Raw genomic sequence first — 17,719 nt, 5'->3', positions numbered from 1 at the left:
CTACTATCCTGGTGACATTACATCATCCCTCATATCCTCCAGATCAAACTCATGTGCACTCAGTGCTATTTCTATAAATATTATTGCACATCAGTTTACGTACTGTAAATTTATTAAGTGAAGCTGTTGGGCATTCATATCTCTGCATGAATCTGCAGCTGCATATCTCTTGCTGCCAGCCCCTTATGGATTAACTTAACTGAATGTATTGACTTTATTGATCTGCCTATACTCTTTATCTGATGTCCCTGCTTGGAACATGCTGTTACCTCTAATGTAGAGGGCCCCTGCTCCCTTTGAGGCCTGGTCCTTGCTTTATTAACCCCACAGATATAAATATCTATTTTTTAAATTAACTCTTGCATAGGTTTCTTACTTAGCTCTAGCACTTAGAATAACCGCAGTTTTTTCATGCTGTGGTCAAATCCAAAACAGTCTACAAGATGTTCTCCCTAATATAATGTTCAACTACCCAGTCCCTGTGTTAAAGACACATAAATAATCTTTAAATGTATTCTAACATCCTGCAGATTATCACTGCTGTGAGACCTAATACAGGCAGTTAGAGCACTCTAGGTTACTGTTACGATTCAATTTCTGCGCTCTTGGATGCACTACTATGGGGCCGACACGTGGGGCTTTCCAGTGTTCAGCTAAGTTTCCTGACCTTCTACTATATTGATATACTAATTTCCAGCCACTGGGCAATAGTCTGAAATTCCATTTCATTTCAGAACCATATTGGGTTTTGTGGCTGCCTGTATTCTTTTCAAACCCTTGCCTCCAATTCCTCATATTCCCTGCTCACTGCCTCGTCTCCAGCCTAGAAGGCCATGGATCGGTGGAGAAATCAATACACATATGTCCAGCAGGTGCTACCTTGATCATACCTGGGGCCTCCGCTTCCTTTAGTCCTGCATTAATTTTGTAGCAATGTTCTGTTTAACTAAAGCGTTGATTCCAGATTACTCAGCTATTGCTAATTCTTGTTTACAGAGTTTAATTATTCCTGAGCTATAACATAATTCTTGTTCTTTGAATTTGCACTTCCAATATGTTTTTTCTGCTTGCCACTATTTGAATGCACCCTTGTTTCTTGAACTTAAACTATTTCTGTAGTTCCCTTTTGCTAGTCCCTGCCTCCGTTTACTTCTTCCTTAGTTCCAGTCTGCATTATGCCATCTTCTTATCCTTACTGCCTGTTCCTTAGTGTGATTCTGACAAGTGCTTCCTTGGATTTCCCATCTTTCCTGTTAAGCACTAATCCTTGCAAGCTCCTTCCCTATTGTGGATATATGAGCGCCACCTACCCTGTCTTTACAAACCTATCCTGCAAGTGGATATTTCCAGTCAGTTTCTGCAACATAATAGTAGGGGAGGAATTGATTCAACTTCATCCTTACTTTGTGTAGCTCCTGGTGCCTTTACCTCATATTCAATTATTTATTACTGCTGTTGTATGAATGTTTTGCACATCCTGGTTTAGTTATTTGAAATGCTTAATTACTCTTTAAGTGTCTATTCCTTCTGAGATTTGACTTTCTGTTACCTCATGCAGATTTTCCCCATTGGGACTCTTTTTTCCTCTGACTCCTTGTGTGACCTTGGGCAGCTCTGTTACAAATATTCTCTTCTCTTTATCTACCCTGCCACCATTCTTTTTCAGGCTCTTGACCGTTACCCTTGGGGACTTTGGCACTATGACATGGGCCCACCATACTACAGCACTTCGATCCACAGAAACACATAACATGCTATACAAAGAAAACTAGAACTCTCTTCGTAGTCAAAGATCCCTTTCCAGTTACTGTGGAGCCTACGCGCCAGGCAGTTGTTTTTCCTCCAGAGTTGCACTATGGGGTGATCAATTCAGGTTTGGAATCTTCTTGACATTCCGCAGTCATAAATAAATAAAAACGGAATCTAGTCTTTTACTTCTTACTGTAAAGTCCAGTCCCTGATAATGTGAGCACATGGCCTGGGAGTCCACTAGGCCTTGAGAGTGGATTAAAGTGGACTACGATGCCCATCCATCAGTGCTAGGCACAAAGTTGCCTAAAAGTGCTGTCTCTTTTGATCTGGCAAAGAGCTCGGCGGCTACGAGGGGGGGGGGGAGGCGAGCACTTTGCCAGGGCCGGTTTTGGTTCCCAGTCCGGCCCTGGTTGCTTACAGGGTATATGGCTCATATTTGAGCCTTGTTTGGCAAGGGACAGTAACCAAGGAGGCCCCGACCCTGGAACATAGCCCTCCCCACCAATCCAGCTGCACAGGAAAACCATATTAACTAGGGCAAGTTAATATTGGAGGGGGGGGGGGTTAACAAATGCTGAGCTTGCAAGTTAGAATGACCTGGGCTGACTCGCTCACAGCCAGTACAGATTCCACACTGTGCAGTTCTTCAATTCAAACCACAACACACATAATGTGCACACAAAGATAAACCGCAGGAATACCACACGCTTGGGATTGAATGAGACTGGCACAACCTTTTAAACAGAGGAGTCCAGAGGCATCCCCCCCTGATAGAAACGGGAAAATGTCCTGCCCTTTCTCAAGTGACCAATGCCAGTCCCATAAATCCCAGACAAGGGACGGTAGCCACTCTCTTATACCAGGTGGCATTTGGGTGTTCCTCCACCTGAGACCACCACTCTGGGGTCCCAGTCAATTGTATCAGTGAGTTCTCAATATTCGTATGCTTACCGGGTCAAAATCTGAACAACCACAGACACTGTCCAGGGAAACTTACTTGTTTATGGCAGGAGAGATTGCTCCCCTGCAGGAGAATTTCTATACAAACAACTGCAATCACATCTAGTGATGCACTCCTGTGCTAATGGGAAAATAAGCATTGGTTCCTAAGGTTTTTATTTGGAGTGTATAAATCATAAATAATGCAATAAATTTGCCTCTAGATTTTAGAGGTAGCTTGACTGTGAAATAGTGTGTATGGGTAAAACCTACTGGGACCATACATAACTAGCTGAAACATTACTGTGAGAAGTTGGCCTGGTATATGATGTTCACTATTCTAGTGAGCACCTTGCACCAGTCCAAACAACCCTTATGGTGATGGTTGTAAAGTCAACCTTATAGACCAGCTATCCTAGAGGTAGCGTTGACAGAACAGTCTTAGACTAAAAGACTCTTGAGGGCGTGTAAAGCCAGCTGTTTTACCATATGTAACCCCTTGAATACCAAATGAAAGGAGACCACACAGGATATATATAAAATATATATGTATTTATTCACTAACACACTCCTCTGAACTCTTTATGAGATCAGAGGCATAAGCACATAACAAGTTACTCTTAGAAATACTTTAAATGGCACAATTTACAGTTAGGCCCTAGGGGCGCGTAAAACCATATACTAAGTAAGTGGTATAAGAACCACGACTCGGGAAAGGAAAGGCCTAGGGCCTAGAGAATCGCTGGGGCTACGCTATCTGAACCTTAGGTTAGGAGTAGGAGGCCCACAGGCGGCGCGTGCAGTGTCAGTACACTCACGCGAGAGTCAATAGAAAGTCAATAGGAACTTAAAAAGGTAACTAACGAAGATTTAGGACACTTCCGGTCTAAATAGGAAGATACAAATAACAAAACTAGACACTAGGATAGTCAATCCCTACAGGAGCACCGAAGTACTCGCGTTACCTCACCCACGGGCTGAGGGTGCATAGGTGTCAAAGTGTGTCGGGTTTTCTCGTTGATTCCTGTGGAGCCTTGGAAGAAGATGCTGCAGGTGACCAGGAGGAAGATGTCCGGGTGGATCCAAGGGTGGATCGGAGTTGAAGAAGACCTGAAAGCAGAGGGGACAGAGTCTAGGTCACTAGCAAGTGACCGGGTGGAACCAGGAAGGAACCAGACGTCGTCGAGGAGCAATCAGGTGCTGTCGTGAAGCTAGTCTTTGCAGCCACGCGGACCAGGAGGCGTCGAGGATGACCAGGTGCTGGAGAGGAGCTGTCCCACGTAGGTTCTCGCAGATGGAGGGGTCGACTTCAAGATCGGAGCCAACAAGCCTAAGCAAATGCAACCCATGCAGGATACACTAAAGGCTTCTGGTGCAGACCAGGAAGGTCTGAGGTACTTCACCTCTTCAGGGAAGCAAGGGCTAGTCTGGAGCAACCAGACCAGTGATGGATTTTCAAAAGGATCGTCGTCACAGGGCTACTAGCCAACTGGCCAGCAACCGGGACAACGCGTCGAGCAGAACACAAGCAGAAGGGCCCCACACAGATCTCGTGGAGGGCTGGTCTTCGGTGCAGGTGGAGCTCGGTGTCGGGGTGTCTCAGTCCCCAGGGCACAGCTTCGAGGATGCCTCAGGAGCTGCGCTGTTAGCAAGTTGAAGACTTTCCAAGTTGCCTGGTTCCAGGGGGTCCGACGCCTTCCACGGGGCTCAGCTGTGCTGGAGTCGTGCAGTGGGGTCAGAGAGGTCCGGGAGTCGAGGTCTTGTCGGGCTTTGTGCTCGGGTTCCGGCGGGAACGGGGACAAAGCAAGCCGTCGAGTTGCTGGATGGTGCCTGGTTGCCCAGGGTGGTCACTCCTTGGCCACAAGGGAGATTCTTCAGTCTTCAGCTCAGGTGAATATCGAAGGGTCCAGAGTTTCGTTTCAAGTCGATTCCAGGATTAATCTAAAGTCCTGGGGTTCAGCTCCTACCTTTATACAACTAAAAGGGGCTGGATTACTTTCTAGGTCCCTCCTATGGGTGGGACCAGGAAGGGGGGTGGTTACACCCCCTTTCCTTTGTCCAGTTTCGCGCCTGAGCTGGGGCTGGAGTGCCCCAGCAGCGGTTTGAACTGGACTATGCATGGAGCACCTAGTGTGCCCCAGGCAGTGTCTCATTCTATTCAGCCCTCCCTGTCCCAATATACAAAGTCCTGTCTGGGGTGGTGCTCGCACCTCTCCAGGCAGGAAACCTATTGTCCAAACCTCCGTGACTGGAAAAACTCCCAGCAGCAGGAGGTCAGACTTGTGTCTGTGGCAGCAGCGTCCATTTTGTGACGCTGGGGCTCTGGTTAACTTTAACCGGGATAGTCAGCAACAACATGTCTTCTCCCTCTAGAAGGGTGGAATGCTACCCCCGTGGCCAGAATTGGCGAGGGGGTAGTATTCCAAAGCGTATGACACCTTACATGACATGTTTAGATAAAGCCAAACCAAAGTTAGCATTCAACCGCGAGGATTATAATGCACCTAAGAGTATATGGTAAGGCAATATCATAGAACAGCTATAAGGACATGGTTCCGCAAGCTGCAGACAGGCTCAGCTCATGCTAGAGCACCATCTCACACATAACCAAGCACTCTGCCTCCAGGATTGTTAAGGCCTGCCATAGGAGTGACTTATATGTTACTGTGTGTCTATATTTAAGGGTAGATATAGGAATACAATACCTAAGCAAGGGGTGATTACATGACCTTGCCCCAGCTGAGTGATCAGCCAGTTGTGTCAGTTTGAGTGGCCAGCCAGGGGTGGCATAATACATGCAGCAGCCCCTGGTAGGCCTTGGTTACACCTATGCCCTGAGTACCTAGGGTACACTTGTACAGGGGCTGATAAGGTGAACCAGTTCCCAATTGTGGATGTACCTAGAGTACATGGTGTGAATTTAGAGAGAGTGCATCTGGGCTGTGGGTCTGATTAGCAGGCCCACAGCCACACCTAAGTCGAAAACCAGTAAAGCAAAAGCAAAAAGTGGGGGTGACCATAGGAAGCAGACCCTACTCTCCTACAATTACCATGTAAGTAAAAAGCAATGATGCGGTGCATGTGGCACAATGTTTAGTGCCAAGCATTTAAATCTGTGTTCACACACAGTGTTTTCCAATAGACGTTCTTAACCTGGAGCCGCATTACCGCTGCTGGTGGCTCCTAACCGTTTAGAAAACGAAACTATAAAGGTACATTAAGGAAGTTTAATAGAAAAATAGCAAAGTGTAAAATTAAACATTTGAAAACACTCTGTAAATGTGTAGGAATTTGAAATTGGATTGATTCGTGGGAGCAAATCAGGTACACCAAACCATAACTAGTGTGGACAAATATTGGCCAACGTTCAAGCACTGGCATTAGTCTACAACAAAGAACACAAGTTAGGAGCAAAAATGACAAAGTGATAATCTACAGTCTAGCATATTACATGATCCTTTTGAAATAAAAACTTTTATGGTATCCGAAAAACCCAAGTAGCTTTAGACAACCCACCAAAAAGCACAATCCTTCTATTCTGGACATAACATTTTCATATCATCAGTGTTATATGTGTTTTTAGTTACAGTGGTCTAGGGGTCAGAAATTAGTTTCATGTTTCACGTTCTCCAGATCTTATGGGGCATTTCAATACTGATCAGGGCAAACCACCCATTAACTCGTATGGTCCTCCATACACGCAAACTCCATCCATACTCCTCCATACATGCTCAACCTGTGTACACATTATGGTCTTTTAAAGGACATCAAGTACAAAAGTGATTTGTCACATCCATTTTTAAAGCACATCAAGTGCAAACGTGGCTCGTCATATCAGCACATACAGGGTTTGTGCAGCCCCTCCTCCCCACCAAGCCAACCTGCCACAATGATCACTTATTGAAGTTCTGACAAGCTAGGCACAGGACAGACCCAAATATACACAAGCTCCACTCCAAAACAATCTGCAGGCCCCCATTGTCACTGACCATCCACTACAAACGGTTGAGATCTTCCGAGGAGCACAGCACGCATAAGCAACCTAAAATACACCAGCACTGGATGGTCCACTGCTCACAATATAGACAGTCCTCTGACAGTCTTGTAATGGGGAGTCTCTGTAGACGCCTCAGACTTTACACAGACTATTTATCATTGTCCTGGATCCCATCCTCGTCGCCACTCTTGGAATGGTCATTGAACACTGGTCTTGGTTTGAAGTCTTGTCTGCAAAAAACTGCAGAATATGCAATATATATACACTAGTGCTCTAGGCTGCCTCTAGTTGCCCTTTCTAAAACCTTTGTGCAATCATGAAATTATATTCCTGTTCTACACTAAGCTAAAGGCCCCCTTGTATATTACACACAAGTGAAACATTTGCATTTTAAATGCCAGTTTTCAAAATAATATAGTATCAACATGAAAATAAATACCACCAATCAGACTTGAGCCACAGCACCTTGAAAAAAATACTAAAGTGATTCACACAATATAGAGCCTCCAAGTTACTGGCAGATGAGTCAATTGATGTCCTTATGGAATTATAATATGAACACTTTTAAAAACTTGGTGATTTAACTCCAATGTTTGTTCAAGTGACTAGGCAACTATTTATTTTATTAAGTGTAATTGTACATATGCCTTAGAGTTGAAGACTAGTGTTTTTGGACAATTTTTTATGTAAATTTCCCACGTATAAGTCTAAATTAAAATGTTATTTGATACTTCATTACGTTTGTCGTTTTTCGTCGCCAATCATAAAATCCATCCTTAACGTCAGCCCCATTGCCGCGGCTTGTCTAATTACCGCAAATTGTTAGACAGTGAATAAACGCATACGAACCGATGCACTGACCGGTGCATAATACGAACTGTGATCTGCAAAACATGTGAATTGAGTAAGTGCACCAGAGCTGTAATTAGCTGAGGATTTCCCAAATATGCTCCTGTTGCTTTGTTGCCAGTGACCGCTAATGAGACAACAAGAAACAGCTGGCAGCAAAAACTGGCAGAGCAGAATTTAATTGGCACTTGGTACCAGAAGAGATTACTGCAGGAGCCATATACTGACTCAACTCCACTTTGGCTACCTCAGGGTACAAACAGTGTGACATTCTGGAACTTCACGGACTGTTGAAATAAATTAACAAATGCATTAGAAAAAGATTCAACAAAGCAATAAGCAATTTTGGGGCTGAAATTGCCTTCTTTCATGTATTCAGACTCTCTAAAATGACTAACTCCCACAACAAGCCCAATTTATATTCAGCATAAGCAAGCTGGTTTGTAATATCCCTAACTATGTTTCTACAGAACAGAGAAAAATATTTCCTAGCAATGAACCGTGGTGCCCCAGGCAGGATTTTCAACATATCTCAAAAACGAGTTAAAATACTGTAACTCCCTTGGAGGATTAGCTGTCAAGTACTTCCATTAAATACAGAGATGAGATTTTTTTGAGCAGCAAGCTCCCTGGGTGGTATTTGACCTCTATATTGTCCTGTGAGAGTTGTGCGCCATCAACATTAACTGAAAACCAGTGAAACACAAGATACTTACAGAATTGGTCGAGACTGGAAGTCTTCCTGGTTCATTCTCTCCGACTGACGGATCTTCAGTATTTCGGTGTAGCTCAGATTTTGAAGCTTACTTTTGAACTGGTCCAAGGAGCTAGGCTTGGTCGTGAGTGCTCTCATTATTTGCTCTTTCACCACTTGCATTACCTGTGGATTAAAAAAGCATTATTTATATTTTTTGCTTTTCTCACTTCTCATTTTCTCCTATTGCTCTACGATAGTACCACTTTTGAGCACAAACCTTTCCAATCCTGCAAAAGTGCATTGTTACATGGGATGAACATGGCAATTATGGCCACTGTCCAATTACAGTAGCAGGCGAATCACATGCAAATCAGTCCCGGCCTACTGGAATAAGAGCAGCCCACCGCCAACTGCTAGGCCAAGTCTCCTTCCTTGGCATGGCAAGCGAGTAGACCTTCATTGGCTAACTGATGATCGAGTCCATTGAATCCGTGAGCTAGGGGCCCCAGCTGCTGCTGCTGTACAGCAGGTGCATCAAACATGGCATTTTTTTCATGTTAAATAAACAGATTCGAGGCATGAACCCATGATTTCACGAATGCTGCCACTATTTTATGGATAATATTAGGTCTACTAGATTTAAGAGACGTTTATCCTTCAATTCTTCCAGTGATTACAGATTTTTGAGGAATTTCGTCTGGAAGTTGGAAATTGGAATGATTATCTTTTTTTCAGGCCATATAAGGTAACAACCAATGATCACTTTCCATCGGAATTTCCTATCAGGTTTGAGAGTGATAGCAGTTCATCTTTGTCCCCAGGAAGTACAACTGGCAAAACTAATTTATGATTAAATTAAATAAGATAAAGAAAGGCAATGCCATAAGGAATATGCAGTCTTGTGTGGCATACCACACAGGTGTAATATGAGCTGCTGTTAAACAGATAGTGCGAAAATCATGCAATTTAAAAGTGTTGTGTCTGAAATTAGATATTAAAAATCTTTATCGTTGCCTCGTTCTCTGGACCAGGGCCGTGGGAGAGGTGTGGCACAGTAGCCTGAGAAGCTGACTCTGCAGCAATGGGCTTATGGTTCGATCCCAGACCCCGGCGGCAGCTCAGCATCATGTGACTCTGGCCAGTAGCTCACTTAATATCCCAGACGCCCCCCAGTGCCTTAAAACCTTAAGGGGTGATATATAGGTGCTTTACAAATATGGATTATTATTACTACAGAAAGATTTAGTTAAACTTTGCGGTCACTAGTTGTTTTGAAAAGATAAAATTAGCATTTCAATTTAAAAAAACTATTCAAAGTAATCAATGAAAGGTGGTGAGTGAAAGCACGAGCTGTCAAAGTCATTTGTTTAAAATCTGTAAAGAAATATTGAAAAGTCTAATTTTTTTAGGCCGTGGGGCAAAGGCTGAATTTCACTCAGTATAGTATTTCCATTGCATGCGACAAAAACCCAGAATACACTGAAAATAAGAAGGCTTCCATACTGTGATTCCTGATGCCATGCCAACTAGCATTGCACCCAATTCAACAACAATATATTCACTTACAAGTCGCTGATCATCCTTAAAAATGTACTCTCACACAATACTTCTTCACACTTTTATGTCAATTTTCTAAAAGAGAAACAACTTCACCCCAATGATGGCAGTTCGGATCATCATATATCCACAGATCAATGTCAGTAAATAAGCTATTGAAGACAGTAATCTAACGGTTCGGCCTCACTAGCATGAGGGCCGGTCTCTTATTAAACAATTTTCGGTCGAGAAAGTCATGCAGATGCAGCAGGGGAGTCTGGACGTTGAGCATCTCCAAGGTCTTCGCGGTCAGAGTAGGTTCTGCATAGCCTCAAATTTCGGGGACATCCTTTTTTCCATAAATGACCCTTCCACCTTCCATCCCGGCACACTATCTTCTTCTTCCAGGACACAGCTGGTGTCCTCATTCAGGTGAAGCATTCTTTGTGCAGCCGAGAGGGAGCAGAGTAGGAGTTTCATTCTAAGTCGGTCAACATCAATTGGGATCTCTAAGATGGCACACTGCGGAGTCAGTGGGATCCTAGTTCCTAACATTGCAGAGAAGTCATCCACCAATTAGCTCCTGTAATCCTGGATAACTTAATGCTCCCAAATAGTAAGAAAGAATACGCCTTCCCTTTCTTCACATGCCAAGCATGTATCTTGCACAACTAGGCTAACTTCTATAGCCCGCTCCTCTGAAAGCAGGAGTTGTGTACGTTTTTAAACTGAATAAGTTACAAGCCTGCCTGGATTGCAGTCTCTCGGATGCATAAATGTGGCCTCCTGATCAACATTTACAAGGGGACCAATACCTTTTCCCCACCAGCTTCTGATTGGGTGGAGAAAGACAGGCGTGTTATTATTGTCATTAACTAGGGTCTTAGAAACAGATGAAACAGCTACCCCAGCCAGCCTGTCTAATATTACCCTATATCCCACTGGGCCACATCTAGTATATCACACAATCTACTGAGCACGACACTAAGACCTAGATTTAGAGTCAGACAGGGCAGAATTACCATAGGGAATTTTGTTCCACCTGTTTGAGTGTGCTGGTGTCCTTTTACCTGATTTTCCTGGGTGCTGAAACAACTGATCCAGTTTCACCGGGCAGTAATTCTGCCCAGAAGAATTGTGGCTTTGGTTGCAGCAGCAAAGCTTCTTTCAATGTTTTATATTGGCAGGGCTGGGGGGGCGGTATGGTGTATACCATGCCCCCACAGGAAGAACTTAGCTTCCCTTTCCCTCTGCTACTTCCCACAGCCACATCTCCCACCCTACACAGAGGCTGTAGCATACATTTACCACCAGCTCAGAATAGGCTGTACATTTAAGCATTTTTCCCCGTGGAATTGAGAATTTCAAGTGGTTTTACCACTGGTAAATCTGGTCTCAAAGGCAATTTCCCATGCCATGGGGTTTAAATCGTGATTGCACAGTTACTAGTATGGTGTTTCTGTGCAGTAATGTTATCTTCAGGTGAGGATTTACCACCCCGCCAGCACCATGCAACTGATAATCACTGCCGCTAAGAGGTGATATGGTTGAAATCATTTAAATTCCTGACTTCCTCTCTACTGCTAAACAATGTGTTTTAAGACTGTGGCAGTCACCTAATCCTCCCTCCAAAGAGGATTGGATGATTGCTATGGTACAGACAGAATCATATGAACATGTAATATATAAGATGCAAGATCAAGAACAAATATTCCAGCAGGTGTGCACCCCCTATCTTCGAGATTCCTGAAACTTATTTTTTTGTTTTTTGTTTTTTCCTTCTCTTTTCTTCTTTCTCACTCTCCTCTTCCATACTAGGTTGTAAGTGTATAATATTTGTCCCATACTGACTTATGGTTTATGATCTTGTTTTGTATTCTGAGAAATTGCATATCTATAATCTCCAATAAAAAATGATGACAAAAAATAAATAAATGCATTCCTGAATTCATGCCCCCGTTAAGGGTGGGTGGGAGTCTTCATGTCCTGCTCCACTGTTGTATTTCCTACTCTGCGCATGCCAATAATAGTCCATCCTTAAAACCCCTTCAATGTCACACAATACTAAACATGCCCGAATCCATGTACTGTTCATCGGAAAAGGGAACTAGTGGCAAAAGTCAAGGTTCAAATTCGCCACCTCAAGATACTACAATTAATGCCTCGCTAGTTTATTCCAGGGAGGTCACATCTTCACAGAATGCGAATGCGGCTCCTACCAATCGCAATCACACAGGAACACAGGTTTAAAGCAGACCACCAGGCTCAATTGCAATTGGTTACACTTTTATTGTGCTTTGTTGCCTAGTAATGCAGTCAAGAGAGAGCCTGTCCCACCTCTCTCAAGGACTATAGAGCACAGAGCCTGTCCCACCTCTCTCTGGCAGCCATGAGTACAGAGCCTGTCCTACCTCTCTCAAGGGGTCTAGAGCTCAGAGATAGTCCCATCGCTCTCTGGGAGCCTTCAGCACAGAGCCTGTCCCACCTCTCTCTAGGAGTCTAGAGCACAGGGCCTGTCCCACCTCTCTCTAGGAGTCTAGAGCACAGGGCCTGTCCCACCTCTCTCTAGGAGTCTGGAGCACAGAGCCTGTCCCACCTCTCTCTAGGAGTCTGGAGCACAGAGCCTGTCCCACATCTCTCTAGGAGTCTGGAGCACAGAGCCTGTCCCACCTCTCTCAAGGAGTACAGAGCACAGAGCCTGTCCCACCTCTCTCTAGGAGTCTAGAGCACAGAGCCTGTCCCACCTCTCTCTAGGAGTCTGGAGCACAGAGCCTGTCCCACCTCTCTCTAGGAGTCTTGAGCACAGGGCCTGTCCCACCTCTCTCTAGGAGTCTGGAGCACAGAGCCTGTCCCACATCTCTCTAGGAGTCTGGAGCACAGAGCCTGTCCCACCTCTCTCTAGGAGTCTAGAGCACAGGGCCTGTCCCACCTCTCTCTAGGAGTCTGGAGCACAGAGCCTGTCCCACATCTCTCTAGGAGTCTGGAGCACAGAGCCTGTCCTACCTCTCTCAAGGGGTCTAGAGCTCAGAGATAGTCCCATCGCTCTCTGGGAGCCTTCAGCACAGAGCCTGTCCCACCTCTCTCTAGGAGTCTAGAGCACAGGGCCTGTCCCACCTCTCTCTAGGAGTCTGGAGCACAGAGCCTGTCCCACCTCTCTCTAGGAGTCTGGAGCACAGAGCCTGTCCCACCTCTCTCTAGGAGTCTGGAGCACAGAGCCTGTCCCACCTCTCTCTAGGAGTCTAGAGCACAGGGCCTGTCCCACCTCTCTCTAGGAGTCTGGAGCACAGAGCCTGTCCCACCTCTCTCTAGGAGTCTGGAGCACAGAGCCTGTCCCACCTCTCTCTAGGTGTCTGGAGCACAGGGCCTGTCCCACCTCTCTCTAGGAGTCTGGAGCACAGAGCCTGTCCCACCTCTCTCTAGGAGTCTAGAGCACAGGGCCTGTCCCACCTCTCTCTAGGAGTCTGGAGCACAGAGCCTGTCCCACCTCTCTCTAGGAGTCTAGAGCACAGGGCCTGTCCCACCTCTCTCTAGGAGTCTGGAGCACAGAGCCTGTCCCACCTCTCTCTAGGAGTCTGGAGCACAGAGCCTGTCCCATCTCTCTAGGAGCCTTGATCACACAGCCTGTCCCACCTCTCTCTAGGAGCCTGGAGCACAGAGCCTGTCCCACCTCTCTCTAGGAGTCTAGAGCACAGAGCCTGTCCCACCTCTCTCTAGGAGTCTGGAGCACAGAGCCTGTCCCACCTCTCTCTAGGAGTCTGGAGCACAGAGCCTGTCCCATCTCTCTAGGAGCCTTGATCACACAGTCTGTCCCACCTCTCTCTAGGAGCCTGGAGCACAGAGTCTGTCCCACCTCTCTCTAGGAGTCTAGAGTACCGAGCCTGTCCCATATCTCTAAGAGCCTTGATCACACAGCCTGTCCCACCTCTCTCCAGGAGCCATGAGTACAGAGCCTGTCCCATCTCTCTCTGGGAGCCTTGATCACACAGCCTGTCCCACCTCTCTCTAGGAGTCTGGAGCACAGAGCCTGTCCCACCTCTCTCTAGGAGTCTGGAGCACAGAGCCTGTCCCATCTCTCTCTAGGAGTCTAGAGCACAGAGCCTGTCCCACCTCTCTCTAGGAGTCTGGAGCACAGAGCCTGTCCCATCTCTCTCTAGGAGTCTAGAGCACAGAGCCTGTCCCACCTTTCTCTGGGAGCCTTGAGCACAGAGCCTGCCCCATCTCTCTGTGTGTACATTGAACACAGATCTGTCCCATCTGTCCGGGTGCTAGAGCACCCCGTCTGTGTCTTCACACACCATGAGAAGGAAAGCCATTACAGTTTCAGTACCAGCAGCGTTATGCACTGCAGAACGCAAAAGGTACTCAACACATAGGCACACAAAAACACATTTCGGAAGGAAACAGCAAAAAACAGCCTGGTGGAAGCCAACAGGGACAAAGCACTACTGACCGCATAACTAAGAGCAAGGGCCCCCCTTAGCCTATGAATGCACTCCAGGTGCGCCGCACAGGTGTGTGGTGTATCATAAAGTAAAGGCGGTTCGTGGTATACAGGGAGGACTTACAAATGCTGTTTAAGTGTTGCTAGTCCACAGACAATGGTACTTCTTATTCAGCCTCGGAATAGTGAAAGACTAACATGGGGAAGGGAATTCGCATGTCCTGCTAGCATGTTGCATGCATATAGATTTCTGCAGCCTGCATGATGACCCCCAGTGTGACTCAGCTTGCTGTGGACAATTGTGTGCGACCTGCAGGTCAAGGGTCAGCAAGTGCAGACCGCTAGTTTAACTCTTGTGGCTGTGTGCCTGATCAATGGTGGCCACAGATCAGAATCAGTGTTGGGATGCAGCTCTAGTGTGGGGCGGGGCCTCACCTGCATGAATTATGCATCACGCGCAGAGGATAACGGTACCCCACATAAAAAGTTAGGCATGATTAAAGTTATGCCATGCCAATACTTGACGAAACGTAAGACCCGACTACGTAACACAGACCGTGATTTTTGTGAGATTGTATGTTGCAGCCTAAAAACAACACTGTTGATCTGCACAGACTGTAAATGGGCTAAGTTCTGGTGGGACTGCCTGGAACTTTCAGTGTACTTGTGCTAAGAAAGATAGTCGTAAAAAATGCCACTCTGAGTGGCGTGTGGTGAGGGAGGGATCAAAGGTTCGTTAGGAAATCCCCCATTTGCTTATCAACCTATGTACCATGGAGGATTTGAGGCCTGGACATGCACTGTTTCAGAGACAAGAAGGTAAACCCCACTAAATGTCAGCAGAATCAGTGGTCACCAGAGCACCGGGGACTGGAAGGAGCGTACAGATGCATCAGATCCCACTTCATTCACAGAGTAAAAGGGATCACCCACCAAACCAGCAGGACTTCCGGAATTCAGTATGGCCCTGAAGCCCTGGGTGTTCGAATAAGTCTCCGAGACCTGCAAGCGCCTGGATACCCTATAATGTGATTAGCCACACTTCATAAATCCTGATTGACTGATTACACCATGAGCCAAACACCTAGTCGCGGACGTCATCTCGCATTTCCCTGACTCCGGAGGCCCAGACTTGATCATCTACCCTGCTGCTGAGGGAAGGGAACTTGGCCAAGGAAGCATCTGAGGTGGTGGTAGACTCTGGTAAGACCCCATGAATTACCTTACCATGGGAGTTACGGCGACTGGAGAAGTAAACCTGTTCAATCAGAGACTGAGACCTGTTTGTTTCGACTATATCTATTGGAAGCAAAGCCAATTATTCGAGTAAAAGATTTCCAGTGCAACAACACAGTCCTCCTGTGTAGAGCGCATTGCCGTGAGGCTTCCTTGAGCAGCCACGTGTCCCTCTTGGGGTATTCGTATGCGTCTACCTGGCTGTGGCACAAGTCCTTCGTGTGCCAGATTCCCACCTGGCCTCTTTTAGAAATTGCCTTTCGGATTACATGCCCGGTACTTCTTAACTAGGCTCATCATAAGGGATTCTTTTGTGCATGACCTGGGCTCCGAAAGAATTAAGTAACTGAGGTGGTTCCTCCAGGGAAATCTATTTCTATTTCTGTTTTTGTAAAGAGCCAAAGGCTACATCGCACAATCAGGCTTCTTCAAGCTGCAGTCCAACAGTGAGGTGCACAATCCCCCAGAGGGTTCCAGATGTACAGTTCCTTCTTGGCTTTTCTAAGAAGTGCTGTAATTGCTGTCTGCTCTCACTGCATGTATCTCTCTTGCACTTTGTTATAGAGCCACCCTATGTAAATAGTGTACACCTTTTGACTTGATTTCTCCAAGATGGAAATAACAATTAGCCATTTGCAACTGCTTTCTTTTAGATTCAGTTGCAGCATGTGGTTTTTGTATATAAAGGGGCATGCGGCAAGTAAAAAAAAAAAAAAATGACAGGTAAAAAAAAAGACAATTAAAGATGCCATGAAGCAGTCCCAGCATGTTGCTGTAATATTCTTCACTGGAGTCTTTTAGATGTCCACTGCCCCATGTACTACCTACTGAATCCAAAACAAACCATTTGCAACTGGTCAACTGACAATCCCACCCTGGAGGTTGTATGTTGCTCTGTTCACCTCCAGGGGTGGGGTACACTCTACTACAAATTAAATAAATAAAACATTTTTAACTGCATGCATTCAGAACTACTCCCTGGGGGTATCCAAAGCGTGATGAGCTGCTTTAAATGCAGCGGTGTGCTCTGCAAATATCGGCAACATATCACATGCAAGAATGCACACGTGCACACTCAGCAATGACAGGCATGCTTCCCTGGCCTGTGGTGAATGCAAACTTGCAAACAATGCTGAGAGAGTGCTACAATGATAAATAGAAGCGAATGCTACAATGATAGGTAAGCAATACAAATGGGCTGAAATTACTACTAATTGCTCGGCTGCCATAAAACTGCTGATGCAACATGTGTAAAGGGTAACGTATGCAATAACAGAGGAGAAGCTTTCAGCACTTAAGATTCATGAACGCTGTACATACACGATTCAGCTATGCAATTATTTACTCTGCTTCCTCAGGAGGAAGCATTGTTTATACACACACATACACAGAGAGAGAGAGAGAGAGAGACACACACACAGAGAGCCACACACACACAGAGCCCCACACACAGAGCCACACACACAACCACACACACAGGACTCAAGGCGAAGGTTCTGACATAAGTGTAAGCCAAAGAAATTACAGTGAACATTGAAAAGCGTTGTGGCTTGATGAAAATAAAAGGGTGTCTTTTCAGGCACATGTGAGTGATACACAGTAAAGCGCAACTGAAGGATAATGACATTTAGAAATGCAGCTAATTAGGACGATGACAAAATAATTGACAGGTGGGAATGAGGGCAGCTTATTTTGATGAGAAGTAAGTTGCAGCTGATGCCGTAATGTATACCCAGGTACACACCAGCACCTGTGAATGGCACATTGAGTGCCTAATGAAACAATGCATTTCTAATTAAACAAAGAATGTCCAATCAAACAAAGAGCCCATTCCGTGATTGGAATTGGATAGAGAATGGAAAATGGAGATGTTTTTCTTATTTCTCATCTAGAGGAGCTGGTATTGTGTGGCTGAGACTGCAAAAAAGATATAAAGGCCGGAATTTGAAGTTGAAAATTAGCCCCACATACCCGAGAGTGAAGGAAGGAGCGAGGCTGTTAAGACAGAATGTGTTGAGGTGGGCCGGGAGAGGTAGGTGGACGAGGCAGAAGGGGTGATTAGCCGCACTCTATAAACTAACACAAGATAACATACCATAACAAGGGAGATGTTATGTAAATGTAAATGTTGTAGTACTTGTATAGCGCCTGAATCACCCCAAATGGGGTCTCTCCGGCGCTTGTACCGCTGTGGAACCCTTTCTGGCTTTTCCCTGTGAGGCGCCCACTCCTGGGCACCCCCAAGGTGAGGCCAGGCATCCTAGCGCTTTTG

General features: G+C 45.7%; 1 protein-coding gene across 3 annotated transcripts in view; it reads right to left on the bottom strand.

The window, feature by feature from the left end:
* ELMO1 (engulfment and cell motility 1) overlaps positions 1-17,719 on the bottom strand; it is a 1,412,865-nt gene that overhangs the window by 112,134 nt on the left and 1,283,012 nt on the right. For all 3 annotated transcript variants that reach the window (XM_078688215.1, XM_078688216.1, XM_078688217.1), the window contains one exon: positions 8,254-8,417. In XM_078688215.1, coding sequence (XP_078544341.1) covers positions 8,254-8,417 — 164 coding nt within the window. The remainder of the gene's footprint in view (positions 1-8,253; positions 8,418-17,719) is intronic.

This window comes from Lissotriton helveticus, chromosome 4_1 (genome assembly GCF_964261635.1).
Source record: "Lissotriton helveticus chromosome 4_1, aLisHel1.1, whole genome shotgun sequence".
Classification (NCBI taxonomy): domain Eukaryota; kingdom Metazoa; phylum Chordata; class Amphibia; order Caudata; family Salamandridae; genus Lissotriton; species Lissotriton helveticus.
Note: the sequence above shows the minus strand (reverse complement) of the source record. Positions and strands in the feature narration are given on the sequence as shown.